Source organism: Rhinolophus sinicus, linkage group LG03, assembly GCF_036562045.2.
Source record: "Rhinolophus sinicus isolate RSC01 linkage group LG03, ASM3656204v1, whole genome shotgun sequence".
NCBI lineage: Eukaryota > Metazoa > Chordata > Mammalia > Chiroptera > Rhinolophidae > Rhinolophus > Rhinolophus sinicus.
In genome coordinates this window covers 24,644,219-24,660,509 of record NC_133753.1, presented here as the reverse complement: position 1 = coordinate 24,660,509, position 16,291 = coordinate 24,644,219, and the positions used below count along the sequence as shown (strand labels likewise).

Genomic DNA, 16,291 nt, shown 5'->3' with positions numbered 1-16,291 from the left:
AGAGGAATTACCCCCCACCAACCGTTTTTCTCCTTTGTTTTTTAAATCACCATCGTGTACCCAAACTGCTACTCTCACCCATTTATATGCCTGTCATCAAGGCTTGTCTTGATCTTGAAACTGTCTTTCTTAGAGAACTCCTTAATTCCCACTGCCTCTACCTTCGTTGAGAAGCAGTATTTTTTTTTTTTAAAAAAAAGTAATTTCAAGAACTTAATCTCATAAAGCTCTGAGAAGTGGTGGCCTCCAGCCTGGGACTCAAGTGTGCTAGCCGCCAGTCAGGACATCCAAGACCTCTACACCCAAATATATGGAACCCAGACTCTAGGGAATTCATGACCCCCCCCCCCCGCCCCCAACCCCCAAAAAAGAAAAAAAAAAGTTCTACGTGAGTCTCAATTCTTACCCCGTCCCGTATACAACGCAGAATTAGATTCTGCCAGTTCCCTTCTCCGGCAGTGAAGCTTTGAGGTTCTCTTCACTGAGAACTCTGATAAATGTTTAAGTAGTGATTTTTTCTTTCTCGCTTGCCTCCATTGTAACTATAATAGTTCTGCTCTCAGCTGACAGGAAAAACTACCCCATCCGCTGCGGCTGGGAAGCAGTGACGTCACGGATAGAATTAACTGACCCTGTTTTTTGGGCTTCGCAGACCACGCAGCCTACAAAGTGAGAAAGAATGAATGGGTGGCGGGGGACGGCAGCTCCTTCCGCCCCGGGCGGAATTCTGCGTCTCAAGTCCACCGGAACCAGCCACCCCTGAGGTCGGAACCCCGCAATGGGCGGCCCCCGCCCCACCTGGAGGCGAGAAAGTGGGTGTGTGCGTGGGGGGTTGGCCAAACTTCCTGTCCCGCTCTCGAGCTGCTTCCGGCGGGAGCCGGAAGACGCTGTGTGTGGACGGAATTCGGGACCGGCGCACGGACGGCTGCCCGGGACGGGAAGGTGAGCTTCGGGGTGGTCCAGCCCACACCGCTAGCCTAAGTGGTCCCCGAGAGGGTGGAAGCCAGTGTCGTCTCTTCGGGGGCTCGGGCCGAACTCGCCCCCGGAGAGGACAGGAAAACCGCCCCTCTTGGCACCCCTCTGGGATCTGGCGGGCCCGGGAGCGGCTGGTCTGAAGCCCCTCGGTTTCGACCCTTCCCCTCGCGGGGTTTTGGGGCCGACGTCTCGACCCCTTTGCTTGTTTTTGGGGCCCGGGCATGGGAACAGACCGTCCTGAGAAAGCCGGAGTCAGCGAATCCCCAGGGCGGGGGCTCCCAGCCTGCACCCGCAGCCGGGGCCTGCCCGCGGACCTGAGGCCTCACACGGGCTGTTGTAATGCGGGAAAGAGGATGCCAAGGGGACTCTACCCTGGCTCTTTCATCCCAGAGCTACCCTTTGCTATCATACGTCCACTTCCTTTCTGGGTCTAGAAGAAGGACGGCTGCCCACGCTGAGGGGCTGGGCTGGCGGTTTCTCCTTCGCCTGTCATTTCAGGGGTGGGTGTGGGCTGTGAATGTTTCCAGCCAGTATGCATTTCGCGGGTTGAATTTATCCTCGGAAGTTTCTGCAGAGAAAAGAATCCAATTAGTTTATTAAAGTTTATCTCACTCACGAGGATCTGAAATGCATTCAGGCACTATTTGGAAGTATTATTAACTCGGGACCTAAGAATCTGTACTTCTTCCTCACTTTGGCAAAGGGTCAACACAGCATATTTGCAAAAAAAGAAACATTTTGAAATAAAGTCAGTGACATTGTGTTGTTAGGGAAGGAGAATATGCACCTTGCGTTATCTTAGTGTGAATAGAGTATAGTCAACTAAACTGGCAGTCAGAAGATTGAGGTTTTAGTTTTTAAAGTCTTTCATCTAAGCAGATGTCTAATTTTTACAAGTTACTTAATCTCTAGCCTTTGGCTTTTTTTTCCCCCCTCTGTAAACTAAGGGGTTTACTTATTTATTCAATAAATATTTCCTGAATGCTTACTTTGTGCACAGCATTGGGCTAGGTTAATGGAAGAAGGATGAATAAACTCCGCAAACCTAACCAGTGAGAAAAATTTGCATGTAGACAACTAACACCCAAAGGAGGATGAAATAATTGTTAAGGAGAGGTTAAACTGTGTGTTATAAAAACACCAAGGTAAGGACAGATTTGTTCTGATTGGAGCAAAAAAGATCAGAGAGGCTTCATGGAGGAGGTGGCATTTGAGTTGGATTTAAAAGCTGGAAAGGATTGCTCAAGATCAGGACTGGATTGCGGGTGTTTATTACTGGTTGAGGAACTTTCCCAAGTGAAGACCTTGAGCACTGACACAGGTTGGTGTGTTCACTTAATAGCCAGTCCAGTGTGGGCTGGAGTAGAGCTCATTGAGGGCTGTAGTGGGTGCTGCAACTGTAACAGTATTTGAGGATAAGTAGAATATTTGAAATGCCTGGCTTAGGGACTTGACTAGTATTCTGACACAGAACTTTGAGTAAGGGGAGTAATATAAGCATTTCTGTGTTTTCGTATGATAACTGGAGTGGTTGTGTAAAAGATGCATTGAAAAGGGGAATTTTAAGGTCAGGGTGGCCACTTAGGAGCCTATTTTAATGGTGTACTTGAAAGATACTGAGAGACCTAAATAGGGCATTACAATAGAAATAGATTTGGGGGGAATTAGAACCACTGGGATTGTTTAAATGTGGAGGATGAGAGAGATTGTAGAAGACCTTGAATTTGCAGCTGAGTGGGAGGAAGATTGGGCAATACTTGAAATGGATGGTACAGGAAGAAGAACAGGTTTGGTGGGGGAGATGATAATCTGGATTTTGGACATGGTTAGGTTTGAGGTGCTGTTGGAAATCCATATGGAAGTACTAACAAGCAGTTAGAAATGAAAGTTTGGAGTTCAGAATAGAGGTCAGGAATAGAGACAAATTTGGGTGTCATTTGCAATGTCATTCATTATACAAATATTTAGTCAGTGTCTACTAAGTGCTTGCAGGGAAGCTTGTATGGAAAAGCCCTTTGTGCTCATAGTCAAGACAACCTTAGAGCTTCATAAGTATCAGAAATGACTCTTGGAGACCTAAATTCCTTATGAATTACATGCAGTACTGTGCCAGACACTGCTAGGTGCTGGGCGATACTTAGTGAATAAGACTAGTTCTTGCCCTTGTTTATGGAGTTTACAATTTCGGGGGTATCCAGACAAAAAATGAATACTATGTAAAAATGAATGAAAGAATTAGAAATTGTGATAAGTGCTACAGTGGAAACAACAGATAGAAGATAAAGGTGTGGTTATGGCATCGGGGAAAGCCTTTCTAAATGAGTTAATAGCTAAACTGAGCTCTGAAGAATTAAAACAAACAAACGAAAAAAACAGCTAACCAGTGGAAGAGTGAAAGCATTCCTAGATGGAGGAAATAGAATATGCAATTCCCTAATTAGGAAAGAGCTTCATGTGTTCAAGGAATTAAGGGAGATTCATCTGGCTGGAGCTTGGTGAGCAAGAAAGGGAGGGTGATTCTAGAATGTGGTTGGAGAGGCAGGAATGGCTCACATAGGTTCTTAGAGGCTGGGATAAGGAGTTCGGATTTTGTCTCGGTGCATTGGAAAGCCTAGAGAAGAGTGTCAAGCAGAGGAGTGATAGGATTCACACTTTAAGATGATATTTACTGCAGTGAAGAGTGGAGGGTGGCAGTAGTAGAATCAGGGAGATCAACTTAATAGGCAGGAACAGTATTTTAGGTCAAGAGTTTATGGTGGCCTGGTGTAGGGTGATGGCAGCATAGAAAGAACTAGGTGGATTTACTGTATTTCCTCTTTTAGAGCTATAGTCAATAGGACTTGGAACTGGATTGAATACTGGGAGCAAAGGAAAGAAAGTAATAAAAATTACTCCTAAGTGGGGTAAATGGTGGTCCTTGAGTAGAGGGTTATAGTGAGAAGGGCTGGCAGGGAATGATGGGGAACAGGCTTGGGAGAAAATTCATTTTGGACATGTTAAAATTGAGATGGCAAGTTAAAATGTTATGAGATGTCAAGTAAACAATTCTATATACAAATCTGCAGCTCAGAGGAGATATCTGGGCTACAGATAAAAAATTTGGAGATTGTATCATGTAAAGCCACGGGACTGGATGAATTTACACTAGAGAGAACGTGTAGCAAGAAAAGAGGGCCTGAATACTATCCTGAGGACCATTAATATTTAGAGGCTGAGTGGAGGAGGAGTATGGGAGTTATCAAAGGAGACTGGAGAATCGCCCAATAAGGTCAGAGAGAAATAAGGAACATGTATCTTGGAAGCAAAGAGTCGAGTTTGAGGACAGAGTCAGTGCTTCTGAGAGATACTATCAGTTATGGTTCTTTGGTTGCAAGTGACCAGTTTACTTCAGGAGAAGAGGAATTTAACAAGGATGTGGGCAGCTCACAGGACCAAAGGAAATGCTGAAGGCCCTGGCTGCATAAAGGACAGAAATATGAGCAGCCCCAGGGGAGGCTGCCGACTGCATTACTGGAATTAATGGGCTGCTGCAGCAGTTTTCCGTCTTTAGTTACTTCTTTTAGGATTCACATTCTGAGGAAAAGTGTCAGATCTGTTCAACATGGGTCAAGTGTCCAAAAATTGGCCAGGGTAGAAAAGAACACCTTAATTTATGGCCGCCAAGAATGTAATCAATGGGGGAGAAGTAGATCCCCAAACAAAATGTGGATCCAGTCACCCAGGCAGACCTGAATGAATGTAGCACAAATCAAAAACAGTAGTTGTTCATTGCAAAGGTCATGTAAGATGAGGATAGCAAAGTGTCCATTGGATTTGGCAACATGCAGATCATTGGTAATCCTACAAGAGACGTTTTGGTGATTGATGGAGTTGGATAGTTACTGGAGATGAGAAAGTGGAGACAACCCTTTTGATGAATTTGGCTCTGAAGGATTGTAGAGAAATGGGGAGATGACTGGAATAAAAATCGGAGCTGTGGAAATGGAGCGCCCCAGAAGATCCTGGTAAGAGAAGGGGGAAGGCCTAGGGTGAATCCTACTGTTTCTGGCTTCACAGTTCTGTATACCAAATTTCGTTCATCAGTATCTGTTACCACTTTATCATTAGAATTTAATGAACTCCCATAATATGCTGGATATGATATAGAACGTTACCTGGTTTTTCTGTTCCTAGCACTATCATTTTATACCAAAATCTAAACTGCTCTTTTTTAAATTTAAATTTTTGGTCTTTGTAATTCACTGTTAGTAGAATTTTTGTTTTTTAGCCATTACTGACTTGTTCAGGTCAGAGGAAGGGAGCTGAGAAGCAGATTGGCCTGTGGTCAGAGAGACTAGTCCATTTGGTTGAAATCACGTGCTTTATTTTAATCTTTGTGAATAGTGACCAGTTGGGGGCAGCACAGTGTTTCTCAATTTCTTTCCTCTTTTTCTGTCCACCCACCCAATTCTTTCTAAACTGGGTCAAGTTCAAGGTATTGTCTACTTCCCTCAAGTAGAGCAGTACTATATTCTGGGCTTTGTTTTCTAGGGTGGAATCACTTTGCTTTTTAGAGAATGGCACAATGATGCTTTGTTTTGTTTATTAGGCAGAGTAATAAAAGGCCCTGGTCATCTTTCCCTTTGGAATACACTTCCTTCTGTTTGGCAGTCAGGACTGAAGCAAGAAACCTGAATTACCTCTGTTCCCCTGTTGCTTGTTGACTTTACTTTGGATTAGTTTTTCCTCCCAAAATTTTCCCCATGTAGCCTGCATTGGTTTTAGGCCATCTCTACCATAGGGAAATGGTGTTACCATTAATTCCTTTCTAGTCTGTGAGAGTTCTGCACTGGAGTTTGGGACCAAGTTTTAGAGAACTTTAGGTAAATTTTAGAGAAACTTACCTTCTCTGCTGGTCATTGCCTAGGATTGCCTAGTGTGTAGTATTTTCCTCTGCAGACCTCACAGGGAGAGCTCGAGGACAGGATTCCAGTAATCTCAATTTCACCAAGACTCCTAGCAATGATAATTGCTGATTGTTTGTAATATACATTGATAGAAATTTTGTATCTATGGCTTTAAATTTTATGGCTGATTCTGTGTTTAACGTATATATTTTAGACATTTTGAAGGTATTTTAATAGTTTTACAATCTGGGATACAACCTGTTGTTAGTAGTTTGTGAGATCAGTTTAGTGGGTCTTATTTAAAAAAAAATTCAGAGTGCATGAGCATAGTATAGATTAGTATTGTTTCATGAAAACATTGCTTGTGTGTCTGTGTGTTTCATTTGCTGGGTTATAATGGAAAATCTACTTTACTGTGGGTTACAGTAAAAAAATGTTTGAAAACCATATAGGAAATTAGGACTCAGTAATAAAAGGTAGAGTTCTTAACCTTTAATAGTATACTAAGCATTTGATAGATTTACTTGTTTCTTAAGCACTTATGCAAAACTTTATTTCTGAAGAATTTTATAATTATTTTTATTGACTGATATACAAATAATCCTAGAATAGATCAATGTCATTCCTGTATTTCAGATGAGTTTCTTAGGGCTAAGAAAATGAGTAGCTTGCATAGGTCTCAACCAACAAGTCAGAGGCCGAATTTAGATTCCTGCTTTAGAGACCTTGGATTTTTAAAACTTATTTCAGCTTCTTTATTTAACTTGTTCAGATACTTAGTGTTAATGCATAATTTGCTGGATGATGTTAAGTGCACTGCAGAAAAAGAATGCAGCTTATCAAACTTCAGTTTCCAGGATTTGTTTATTTGGTTAAAAACAGGAGAGTTGTTCTTGGGAAGGTCCTGATCATAGAGACCGCTGTTGTCTTAAATCTGCTTTGCTATTGTTGAGTTCTCTAATTACTTATTCCTAAAACTTCTCAGGGCTTCTTGTTCTTTGCTTTGGTTCATTGCAAAGGTTCATTGCCTGCATTCTTTTAACCTCTAGGCTGACTGTGGGCTGGCATATTCAGTAATAGCAGTGGCAGGGTCACTGGATTTCTAAAAAAATGTTTGCTAGACCAAGAATTTTTTTTTTAAAAAGCAGTCCAATATGCTTTGATGGCCTTAGGGAACCATGTAACACAGTAAAATTTAGTTGTTGTAGGGTCTGAACAGTACGACTTAGACCAAATCCCTGGGTTTCTGAGATCTGTGTGGTTGTGAACTCTGTATCTGTAGCCAAGATTCCTTATTTATGATTTGTGGAAAATACAATTCGATGGGCCTGGCCTTGGTTGCTGATAATTAAATGTCGTCTCTTCTATTATTTATGGAGCAAAATTAGTGATTTTTCTATTTAAAAGGAAATAAGAATATAAATTTTGTCTGTCTACCAGGTAAAGATACAAAATAAACATGAACAAATATTACTAGCCACATTAAACAACTCTGGGTGCTGTAGGAGACTGCTCTGTGTACTGCATTTCTAATCTCTTATCTTAATAGCATAAAAAAGCCGGGAAGAAATTGCCTCTGAGATCCATAATTATCTTGAAAATAGCTTTCCTTTGAGTAAGAGCAGTGCCTTTCACTCCAGTGTCATGTAAATTGCATTTAAATGAAAAACATTGCATTGGACCCCCCCTCCCCAATAGTGGCAAATTACTTTTATTATAAATATTCTAAATATACTCAAATATAAAGGTAGGTAGTCCTTATCCCTCCTATGCTGAGTCCTTATAGCTTCCTAATGAACTATAAAATCAAACAAATTTACAAATAGTTCAATAATAGTGGTGCCAGGGTCAGTGGATTTCTAAGATACAGATGCTGAACAAAATTGTTTTCTTTAAGCAGTCTAATACGTTTTGATGGCCATAGGGAACCATGTACATTGTAAAATTTAGGTTATCAGGATTATGTCAGTTGTTGCTGTGGGTTTATAGTGTTACAAGAATAAGGATACAGATGTAAATGACACCATAAAACAAGAAAATTCAAATTAACATTCATATTATGTGATAGAAATGTTTTGCTAAAATGAAATAATGTGATGTTGAGCTTAACAGCAGAAAAACTTAGCCTTGGATTTATATTTATTTCATGTGTTTCTAAATTTGAACTTTTGTAATACTAATGAAGACGATATCATACAAGGTAGTATTTATAATGTCAAGGCATTGTTAAGCAGTTTATAATAATCAGGTCTTATATTTAACCAAAGCTGACTGCGAAGTTCTTAAATGCCAACATTAATGAGGTATTGTTTGATAATTTTGTAACGTTAGAGTTGCCTTGTTCAACTGAAGATAAGATTTGCATTGCTAATAAAAAGATAACACACAGAATGGGGGTGAGTTTGTGCAGATCATATATCTGATAAGGTACTTTTATCTAGAATATATAAAGAACTCTTACAATGCAATAATAAAAAGACAGTTTAAAAATGGGCCACCAACCTGAATTAGCATTTCTTCAAAAAAGATGCACAGGTGCCCAATAAGCACATGAAAAGATGCTCAACATCATTAGCCATTAGGTAATGCAACGCAAAACTACAGTGAGTTACCACTTCACACCACTAGGGTGGCTATGATAAAAAAGGCAGATAAGAAGTGTTGGTGAGGATGTAAAGAAATTGGATTGTAAAATGGTACAAGCACTTTGGAAAACAGCCTGGTAATTCCTCAAGAGGTTAAACATAGAATTACCATGTGACCCAGCAATTCCACTCCTAGATATATACCCAAAAGAATGAAAACGTGTCCATACAACAACTTGTACGTGAATGTTTGTGCCAACATTAAGCATAATAGCCAAATTGTGTAAACAGCCCAAATGTGGAAACAACCCAAAGGTCCATCAGCTGATGAATTGATAAATAAAATGTATATCCATACAATAGAATATTATTCGGCAATAAAAAGAAATTAAGTATTGATACATGCTACAACAAGGATAAACCTTGCTAAGTGAAAGTAGCCAGGCACAATAGATCACATACATATTGCCATTTATACGAAAGGTCCAGAATAGGTATATCCATAGAGACAGGATGTAGATTAGTAGTTGCCTAGGCCCTGGAGGGTTTGGGAGGAAATGAGGAGTGACTACAATGGGTGCAGGGTTTCTTTTTGGGGTGATGAAAATGTTGTGAAATTGTGGTTATGGTCACACAACTATGAATATTCCAAAAACAATTTAATTGTACTCTTTAAATGAGTGAATTGTGTGATATGTGAATTATGTCTCAGTGAAGCTGTTATTTAAAAAAAGATTGGCGTTGCAGTTTGGAATCTGTTAAATGAGTAACTGGAATTGGGAATAGAATTGAATTGAATTGCATATTTGCCATCACTCTTGCAGCTAATGTACATATAGCGAGTTGCTGTGTTAAAGATGAGCTCTACACAGTACATTTGGTGTGGTACAGAGTGCTCCCATAGAGATTCTTTTGAGGTCAGCCTGCCTCTTCTACTATATCTGACTATTCTCTCTTTTTTTTGTACAGCATGCATACATTTGGGCACCAAAATTATATGGGAGTATTCAGTTTTAATGTGGATACCCATTTGTTCCAGAAAGTACTTGTGCTTTTTTTTTTTAAGATTATCATTTAAATGAAAACACTAAAATAAAAGGGTATCATTGATAACCATGGACCGTTGAGAAATGGTGATCTAGAGGTGACTCAAATTATGAGAGAGGTGGCAGCTTCCTCCTCTAAGTTGTGCTTACAGCTTTGCAAAAATGTCTAAGATCTATATCTGATTTTTCCCTTGTTCGGGGCATGTATTCATATCCTTCATTTTTTTTGTTTTTCATTAGGTAAGGATAACAGAAGCCTATCCTTGGAGCCAGCACCATTAATTTCTAAAATAACCTAACAAATATAAAGACAATAAACAGTTGTCTAGTTTCTTAAAAATTTTACAATCCTGGAATCTCGAAATTGGAGAAACCTTAAGGAAAACCTAAACAAACATTTGGTAATTTCTTGACTTCTTAAGATGAGCTGGAATTGAGGAAAAGGAATTCTTAAACCCTGGTGATTCAAGATCAGACCTAGAGAAATGTAATCACTATTCATGCCAACCTGCTCTGCGTGTTGGAGTTTGGCTCTGAGCTTAATAACTTGGGCAAGTGATATCCTGAGCCTTCAACCTTTCTTTGTAAAAGAAGGGATGGATAAACCACACTGAGCTATTAGAATGCTTGAATAAGAAACATGTATCTGAAAGGAAGAGTCGGAGATTTATGACACTTCATTTTATGTGGGAAACTTAAAAGGAGCACTTCTATATACATTTTATAAATTATTTTTTTTATAATGAAATATGCGGGTTTCTGGCAGCTAACTGGGGGGAGAGGGAGGAACTAACAGGGCAATAACATTTATTCCGGTACTTCTAAATGTTTTTGTAGAGGAAGTCTATCATAGTCTGACTTCCCACTTTCCCTTGGTACTAATTGAAATCGCCCATCCTGGGTACATTTTACACTACATGATCACTTTTTGTATAATAGTGCTTCCAATTTTAACAACAAGTATACAAAATAAAGTGGACTCACTTGTGAAAATCCTGAAATAATCTTAAGCTATAAGAAAGTAAGAATTTAGGCCAGGCTCGTGTTCACAGTCAGCTGCGCTTAACAGCCCAGGTATCTCTGCATTACCAGCACCGGCCACGGGAGCTACAGGGATGGCGCAGGGGGATCCCAGAAGCCGGGAAATGGACTCAGTGGCCTCTAAGGATGTGGTTGTCTGGAAGAGTGGGTTTTACTGGATACCTCACAGAAGAAGCTGTAGTGATGTGATGTGGGAAACCTTCAGGACCCTGTCTCAATAGGTGAAGAATGGGAAGATCATGACATTGAAGATCATTACAAAAATGAGAAAAAACTAAGAAGTCATAAGATAGAGGCCTCTGTGAAAGTAAAGAAGGTAGTCAATGTGGAAAAAACTTCAGCCTCATTCCAAATCTAAATTTGAAGAAGAAAACTTCTAGAGTAAAACCGTGGGAATACAGTGTGTATGGAAAAATCTTCATGAATCATTCATCCAATGATAGACACACCAGATATCACTCTGGACATAAGCCCTCTGAGTATGAGAAATATAGAGGAATAAAACACATAAATGTAAAGTATTTGGCAGAGTCTTCAGTTATCTTCACTTTTTTGAAAAACATGAAAAAAATGACAATGGAGAGAAATCCCTTCTGTGTAAAGAATGTGGGAAAGCCTTCATGTCACTTAAAACCCTTCAGAGACACATGATGACGCATAGTGCACCTGGTCCTTGCAAATATAAGGTCATAAAACTTTTAGTTCTTTGACTTCACTTAAAATATGTGAGAGAACCCACATAGGAGAGAAGTCCTATAAATGTAACCACTGGAAAAGCCTTCAGTTGGTATAAAAGTTTTTAAAGACATGAAAGAAATACTGAAGAGAAAACCTGTCAATGTAAAAGTAGTAAAGCATTCAGGTATCCCAGTTATCTTCAAATAACATGAAAGAACTCGCACCTCAGAGAAACCCTATGAATGTACGGAATGAGAAAAAGCCTTTAGATCTCACAGTGCCTTACAAACACATGAAAGGACTCATACAGGAGAGAAACCCTATGAATGTAAAACCTTCGCTTGTCACACAGCCATTCAAACACACATGAAAATGCATGCTGGAAATATACGTTAATCAGTGGAAGGAATGTGTGATAGCATTCACTTGCCTTAGTTTGTATCAAAGACATGAAAGAACTCACTGGAGAGAAACCATATGAATGTACATAATGTGGAAAAGCCTACAGAGAACAGAGTTTCTTACAAGGACAGGAAAGGACTTATATGGAGAAAAACCCTATGAATGTAAGGAATGTGGCAAAGCCTCATTTGTAAAAAAAAAATAAAATAAAATAAAAAATAAAAAATCCTTTGAATACATGTGAGAATGCGCACTGAGAGAAACCATACAAATGTGAAGAATGTGGGAAAGCCTTCGGTCATCCCTGTTCCTTCCAAAGGCATGATAGGACTCACTGGACAAAACCTCTCGAATGTAAATAATGTGGGAAAGACTTCAATTGGCCCACATCCTTACATGTGGAATCTCCCACCGAAAAGAAAAATTTAAACCATCTGAGAAGGCTTGATAGAAATTAATTCATGTTTAATGTTTCAGAAAACTTTCAAAATTAAAGAATTGTTATTAAAATTGTAAATAAATTATGTTTACCATCTTTTTAAAAAAAAGAAAGTAAGAATTTAAAATATAGGGACAAAACACCTGTGTCACGGTCCTGAGAGTACTACTTTTTGGAAACACCAAAGTTTGAATGACTGTCTAACTATGTTTAGAAAAGTTGGAAAATTGAGAAAAGAAAAAGGAGTCATACCAGCCTACCACCTAATATAGCTACTATCACAGCTATGTGAATTTTGTTTTACTTTTTCCTATAACATCTTAACTAGATTTAATATTAGCAAGTGTGTCAGTGTGTGTTTTATTTTTGCAATTTAACATGTCATTAACATTTTCTTTGTTGCATTGTTTTCATAACAGTATTTTAAGTGACAGTGCCATAATTTAATCAACACTCATAAATGTTGGGTATATATGTGTATTTATTTATAGCTTGCAGTTGTTGATTATCACAGATGATAACATGAAAATATTTTGGGCATGTAGCTTTCCCATATTTAAGATCTTTTCTTAGATTATTAGAAGCAGAAATTCTATATCAAACTTTTTATAGGTTTTAATACTTATTGTGCTTGTCCTATTTTAAAGTGTTTAGGCTGAATTCTTTATTTGCTTGCTTGTGATTTTTGGATATATAAACAAGTGGTTTCCTTTATTTAGCTACATTTTTCCTCTGCTCTTAATTCTCTCTCTCTCTCTCTCTTCTCTCTTTTAGGCTAAATTGATTACCCACCCAGCACAGCATCTTACAGGAAAAACATAGCATTTCCTAGAGGAATATGAGCATAATAGGAAAGTGTCATTGACTCCGAATTAAAATCTTAATCTGTGCTCTGAACAGCTGCAGGATTTGGAAGCTGAATCAATGTTATCAGATGAGTTAGAATCCAAACCAGAGGTGAGCCCAGTCAGCTTGTCTCCTTTTCTTTGGTGGGCTGTGTTCCAAAGTGTGTCCTCATTTAGTTCAGAGAGCAGCTTTTTCTGTAATGAGTCAGATAGTAAAATTTTAGGCTTTGTGGGCCACATTGTTTTGCTCGTAACTACTAGTTTATTATTTTTCTATTTCTAAGTACTTTCTCAAAGATTTAAAAGTTCTGTTTTTACATCTTGTGACTTTTATTTTTTTTAAATAACTAAAATTATACATCTAGGTAATTACATAATGACAAAAATTTATTTTATATATATGGCATGTATGTGTATGTGTGTACACGTATGTAAATATTTACTACACAAGCCATTCTTTTATTAATTTTGTGTACTTTTGAAAGTATTTTCTTTCCAAATGTGATTAGTGGACTTAAACATTTAAAGTTTTTATTCACTTTTCTCATTTTAATTTTAGGACATGTGTGTTGCATAATCGAAAGGTTACTGAATTTGGAATCAGATTACTGGAGTTTGAAGACTGATACTGCTTCTAACTAGTCATGTGACCTTAGAAAAGTCATTGTCTTCAACTTGATTCCTTATCTTTAAAATACATGTTTAATCTTACCGAGTTATAGTTAGGATTAAAAGAGCCAATACACAGAAAAGTACTTTTTGTAAAATGTAATCAGTACAATGTGGTTGAATTTTTAAAAGCCATCATTTAAAAATATAATTTTTATCATTTCTCTGGTGGAAGGTGACAGAGGTTAAATTAATTATATAATTTAGCCTTTCTCTAGAAGAGAGGACTTGATATAAATAACTTAAAATGTTATTTTATCATTAATCTAGTTTTTCTATGAATATGGCTGAGACTAGTGAGCAATCAAGACTTAATTACACCATCATCTTTTCGTAAATTGTCCTTTGGTAAGTTACATCATCATCTTTTGGTTTCGATCCATTTCTAACAACCTGTATTTCTCAATGTTGCCCCCCCACCCCAGCTCCTGGTACAGTTTGTTCAGAATACGTCCATCCCATTGGGACAGGGGCTAGTAGAATCAGAAGCTAAAGATATTACTTGCTTGTCCCTCCTTCCGGTGACTGAGGCCTCAGAATGCAGTCGGCTGATGTTACCAGGTAAAAATTATGATCACCACAGATAAGATAAATGAGTCCTAAGCTTACTCCGTGGTACTGGTGGAATGGGATAGCAGACTTTATAACTGGTGGGAGCTATAAAAATTAGGAATCATGGAGCAAAAACAGCCATGGGAGTCATAAGTGCATTGGTAGGTTAAGCCATCGGAGTGGATATGATCACCCATAGAGTGTGAGAGTGAGAAGAAGTCACAACTCCCTGGGACTCCCTGTTCAAGGTACAGGTAAGACAGGAGAGCCTGGGAAGGAGGAAGAAGGAAAAGCTAGCGGAGTACGTATGAGGAGTATTGGCATAGAGGGCAGGCATGGAACCCAAGGGAGTCATCAGTGTGTCAGGTGTTCCTAAGAGGCCCAGTGAGATGGCGTCAGCAAGGCCATTGTTGAGATTAGCAGGACTTGTTCCATGGAGAGGGGGGTGGAAAGCCAGGCTGCAGTGCTTTGAGGTATCAATGCAGGCCAAGTACAGCTGAGGAAGTAACTGTACTTTGTAAAGATTCTTCTGCTTATGGGATGGAAGGATGGAAGTAGATGGAAGAATTCTTAAGATTTGAAATATGTAAGAGCGGTTTTATGCTAAGAGGGCAGAGACAGAGAAGCAGCAGAAAGAGTGGATAATTGGTGAGGAGGCGTCAGGATAGGTAGAATGAAGTACTAACAGATTGCTGAGCATGTGTAGTGAGATTAGCTTTGGACGGGAAGAGGGTGATCTTATCACTTGACTGGTAGCAAGGAGAGCATTATTTTTGGATGCAGTGAATTCCTTGTTTTCTGATTCTTTTAAAATTGAAAGATTAATGTTAAATTGGGGGAAGGTGAATATTAACCTATTGGTGACAACTTATTTGTTACAAAGTCTTCTGCCTTTGATAAAGATGAATAAAACCCCTGAAAACATTGGCTGCTTCAGCACTGTAGTGTAATTCCTCATTTTATTGCAAACAAAACCTTTGTAATTCATCCCCTCCTTTAGAATAAAGTTCTAGAAAGTCTTCTGATTATTTCTTTACATCTAGTGTAAACCCAGAGTGATAATGAAATACATTGATGATTCTATAAAATTCCAGTTACTTCTCAGGCTGTTTTTTTCCCCCCTTACTCACCAGAACTGTCATATGTATGGTATATAAATTAAAGGAAGGTATCTCTCCCCAAGGAAAATAATTTTAAATTTGGGTTCTATTTTAAGTTAGTATTCATTGTATAACCATATTTTTCAAGGGAAAAGGACTGATTTCTGGTCTCAAAAGGACAAGGATCTGTCTGTAAGGCCAGTTGTGGATGGTTGGTTATTAGTTACAGCCAAGTGTCAGAGGAGTCTGTCCCCCACTTTTTGGCTTACTCCCTTTAGAACTTAAAGCCATCTCTCTGTTCTTTTCTGAGGCAGATTTTGTATTTGTAAAATGAAAATGCTTTCTGCCCCTGTAAGGGTGTGAGATACCAAAGGATATTGCAAGGGCATTAGGTGCTGCATCTAGGTGGTGGGCTCACTGGAGATAAGTACTACATAAAGCTGTGGTATTTTCCCTTTACTAGATGATACTCCAAATCATACTAACTCCTCCAAGGAGGTTCCTTCCTCAGCTGTGCTGCGAAGCCTTCAGGTGAATGTGGGCCCAGACGGAGAGGAGACGAGGGCTCAGACAGTACAGAAGTCCCCGGAGTTTTTGTCCACTCCAGAGTCTCCTAGCTTGTTGCAAGATCTACAACCAAGTGATAGCACTTCTTTTATTCTTCTTAACCTAACAAGAGCAGGTATTTTTTTTATTTTATCCTTTTCTGAACTCGGCTCATGCTTAAGAAAAAAATTGGGAGTGGGGCATATTTAGCTCAGTCATATTAAAATGGAGAGGAGTTTTATTATTTTGGAGAATTGGTGTAACCAGTGATCAGTTCAATGTGGAGAGAGAGGGGGCGGACTCTAGCAGGACTCAAAAGTTTCTTGTTTGAGAAATTAGGTAGGTGGTGCCTTTCACCGAGCTAGTGAACACAGGAAGAACAGGGCTGGAGGGAACATGATTGGTTCCAGTTTGTGCCTGTTGATGTTGCGATATGGGAGGGACATTCGGGAGGAAGTGTCTTTTAGAGTTAGAAAGAGAAATCTAGAGTTCTAGAGAGGTCTGTTGTGAAAGAAGTAGTTTTGGTG

General features: G+C 39.1%; 1 protein-coding gene across 8 annotated transcripts in view; it reads left to right on the top strand.

Moving 5' to 3' along the window:
- The first annotated feature begins 803 nt into the window (after positions 1–803).
- The window catches only part of ZNF410 (zinc finger protein 410), a 37,967-nt gene continuing 22,479 nt past the window's right edge, over positions 804–16,291 (top strand). For 4 of the 8 annotated variants that reach the window (XR_012494597.1, XM_019733448.2, XM_074327225.1 and 1 more), the window contains exons 1-4: positions 804–942; positions 12,827–13,009; positions 13,992–14,127; positions 15,682–15,900. Coding sequence is in view for 6 of the 8 variants with exons in the window: in XM_019733448.2 (XP_019589007.1) it covers positions 12,977–13,009; positions 13,992–14,127; positions 15,682–15,900 (388 nt within the window). In the remaining 2 variants the exon portion in view is untranslated. Of the gene's footprint in view, positions 943–9,732; positions 9,894–12,826; positions 13,010–13,836; positions 14,128–15,681; positions 15,901–16,291 lie in introns of all 8 variants that reach the window. The other 4 variants (XM_074327224.1, XM_074327222.1, XR_012494598.1 and 1 more) reach the window with 3 other exon arrangements.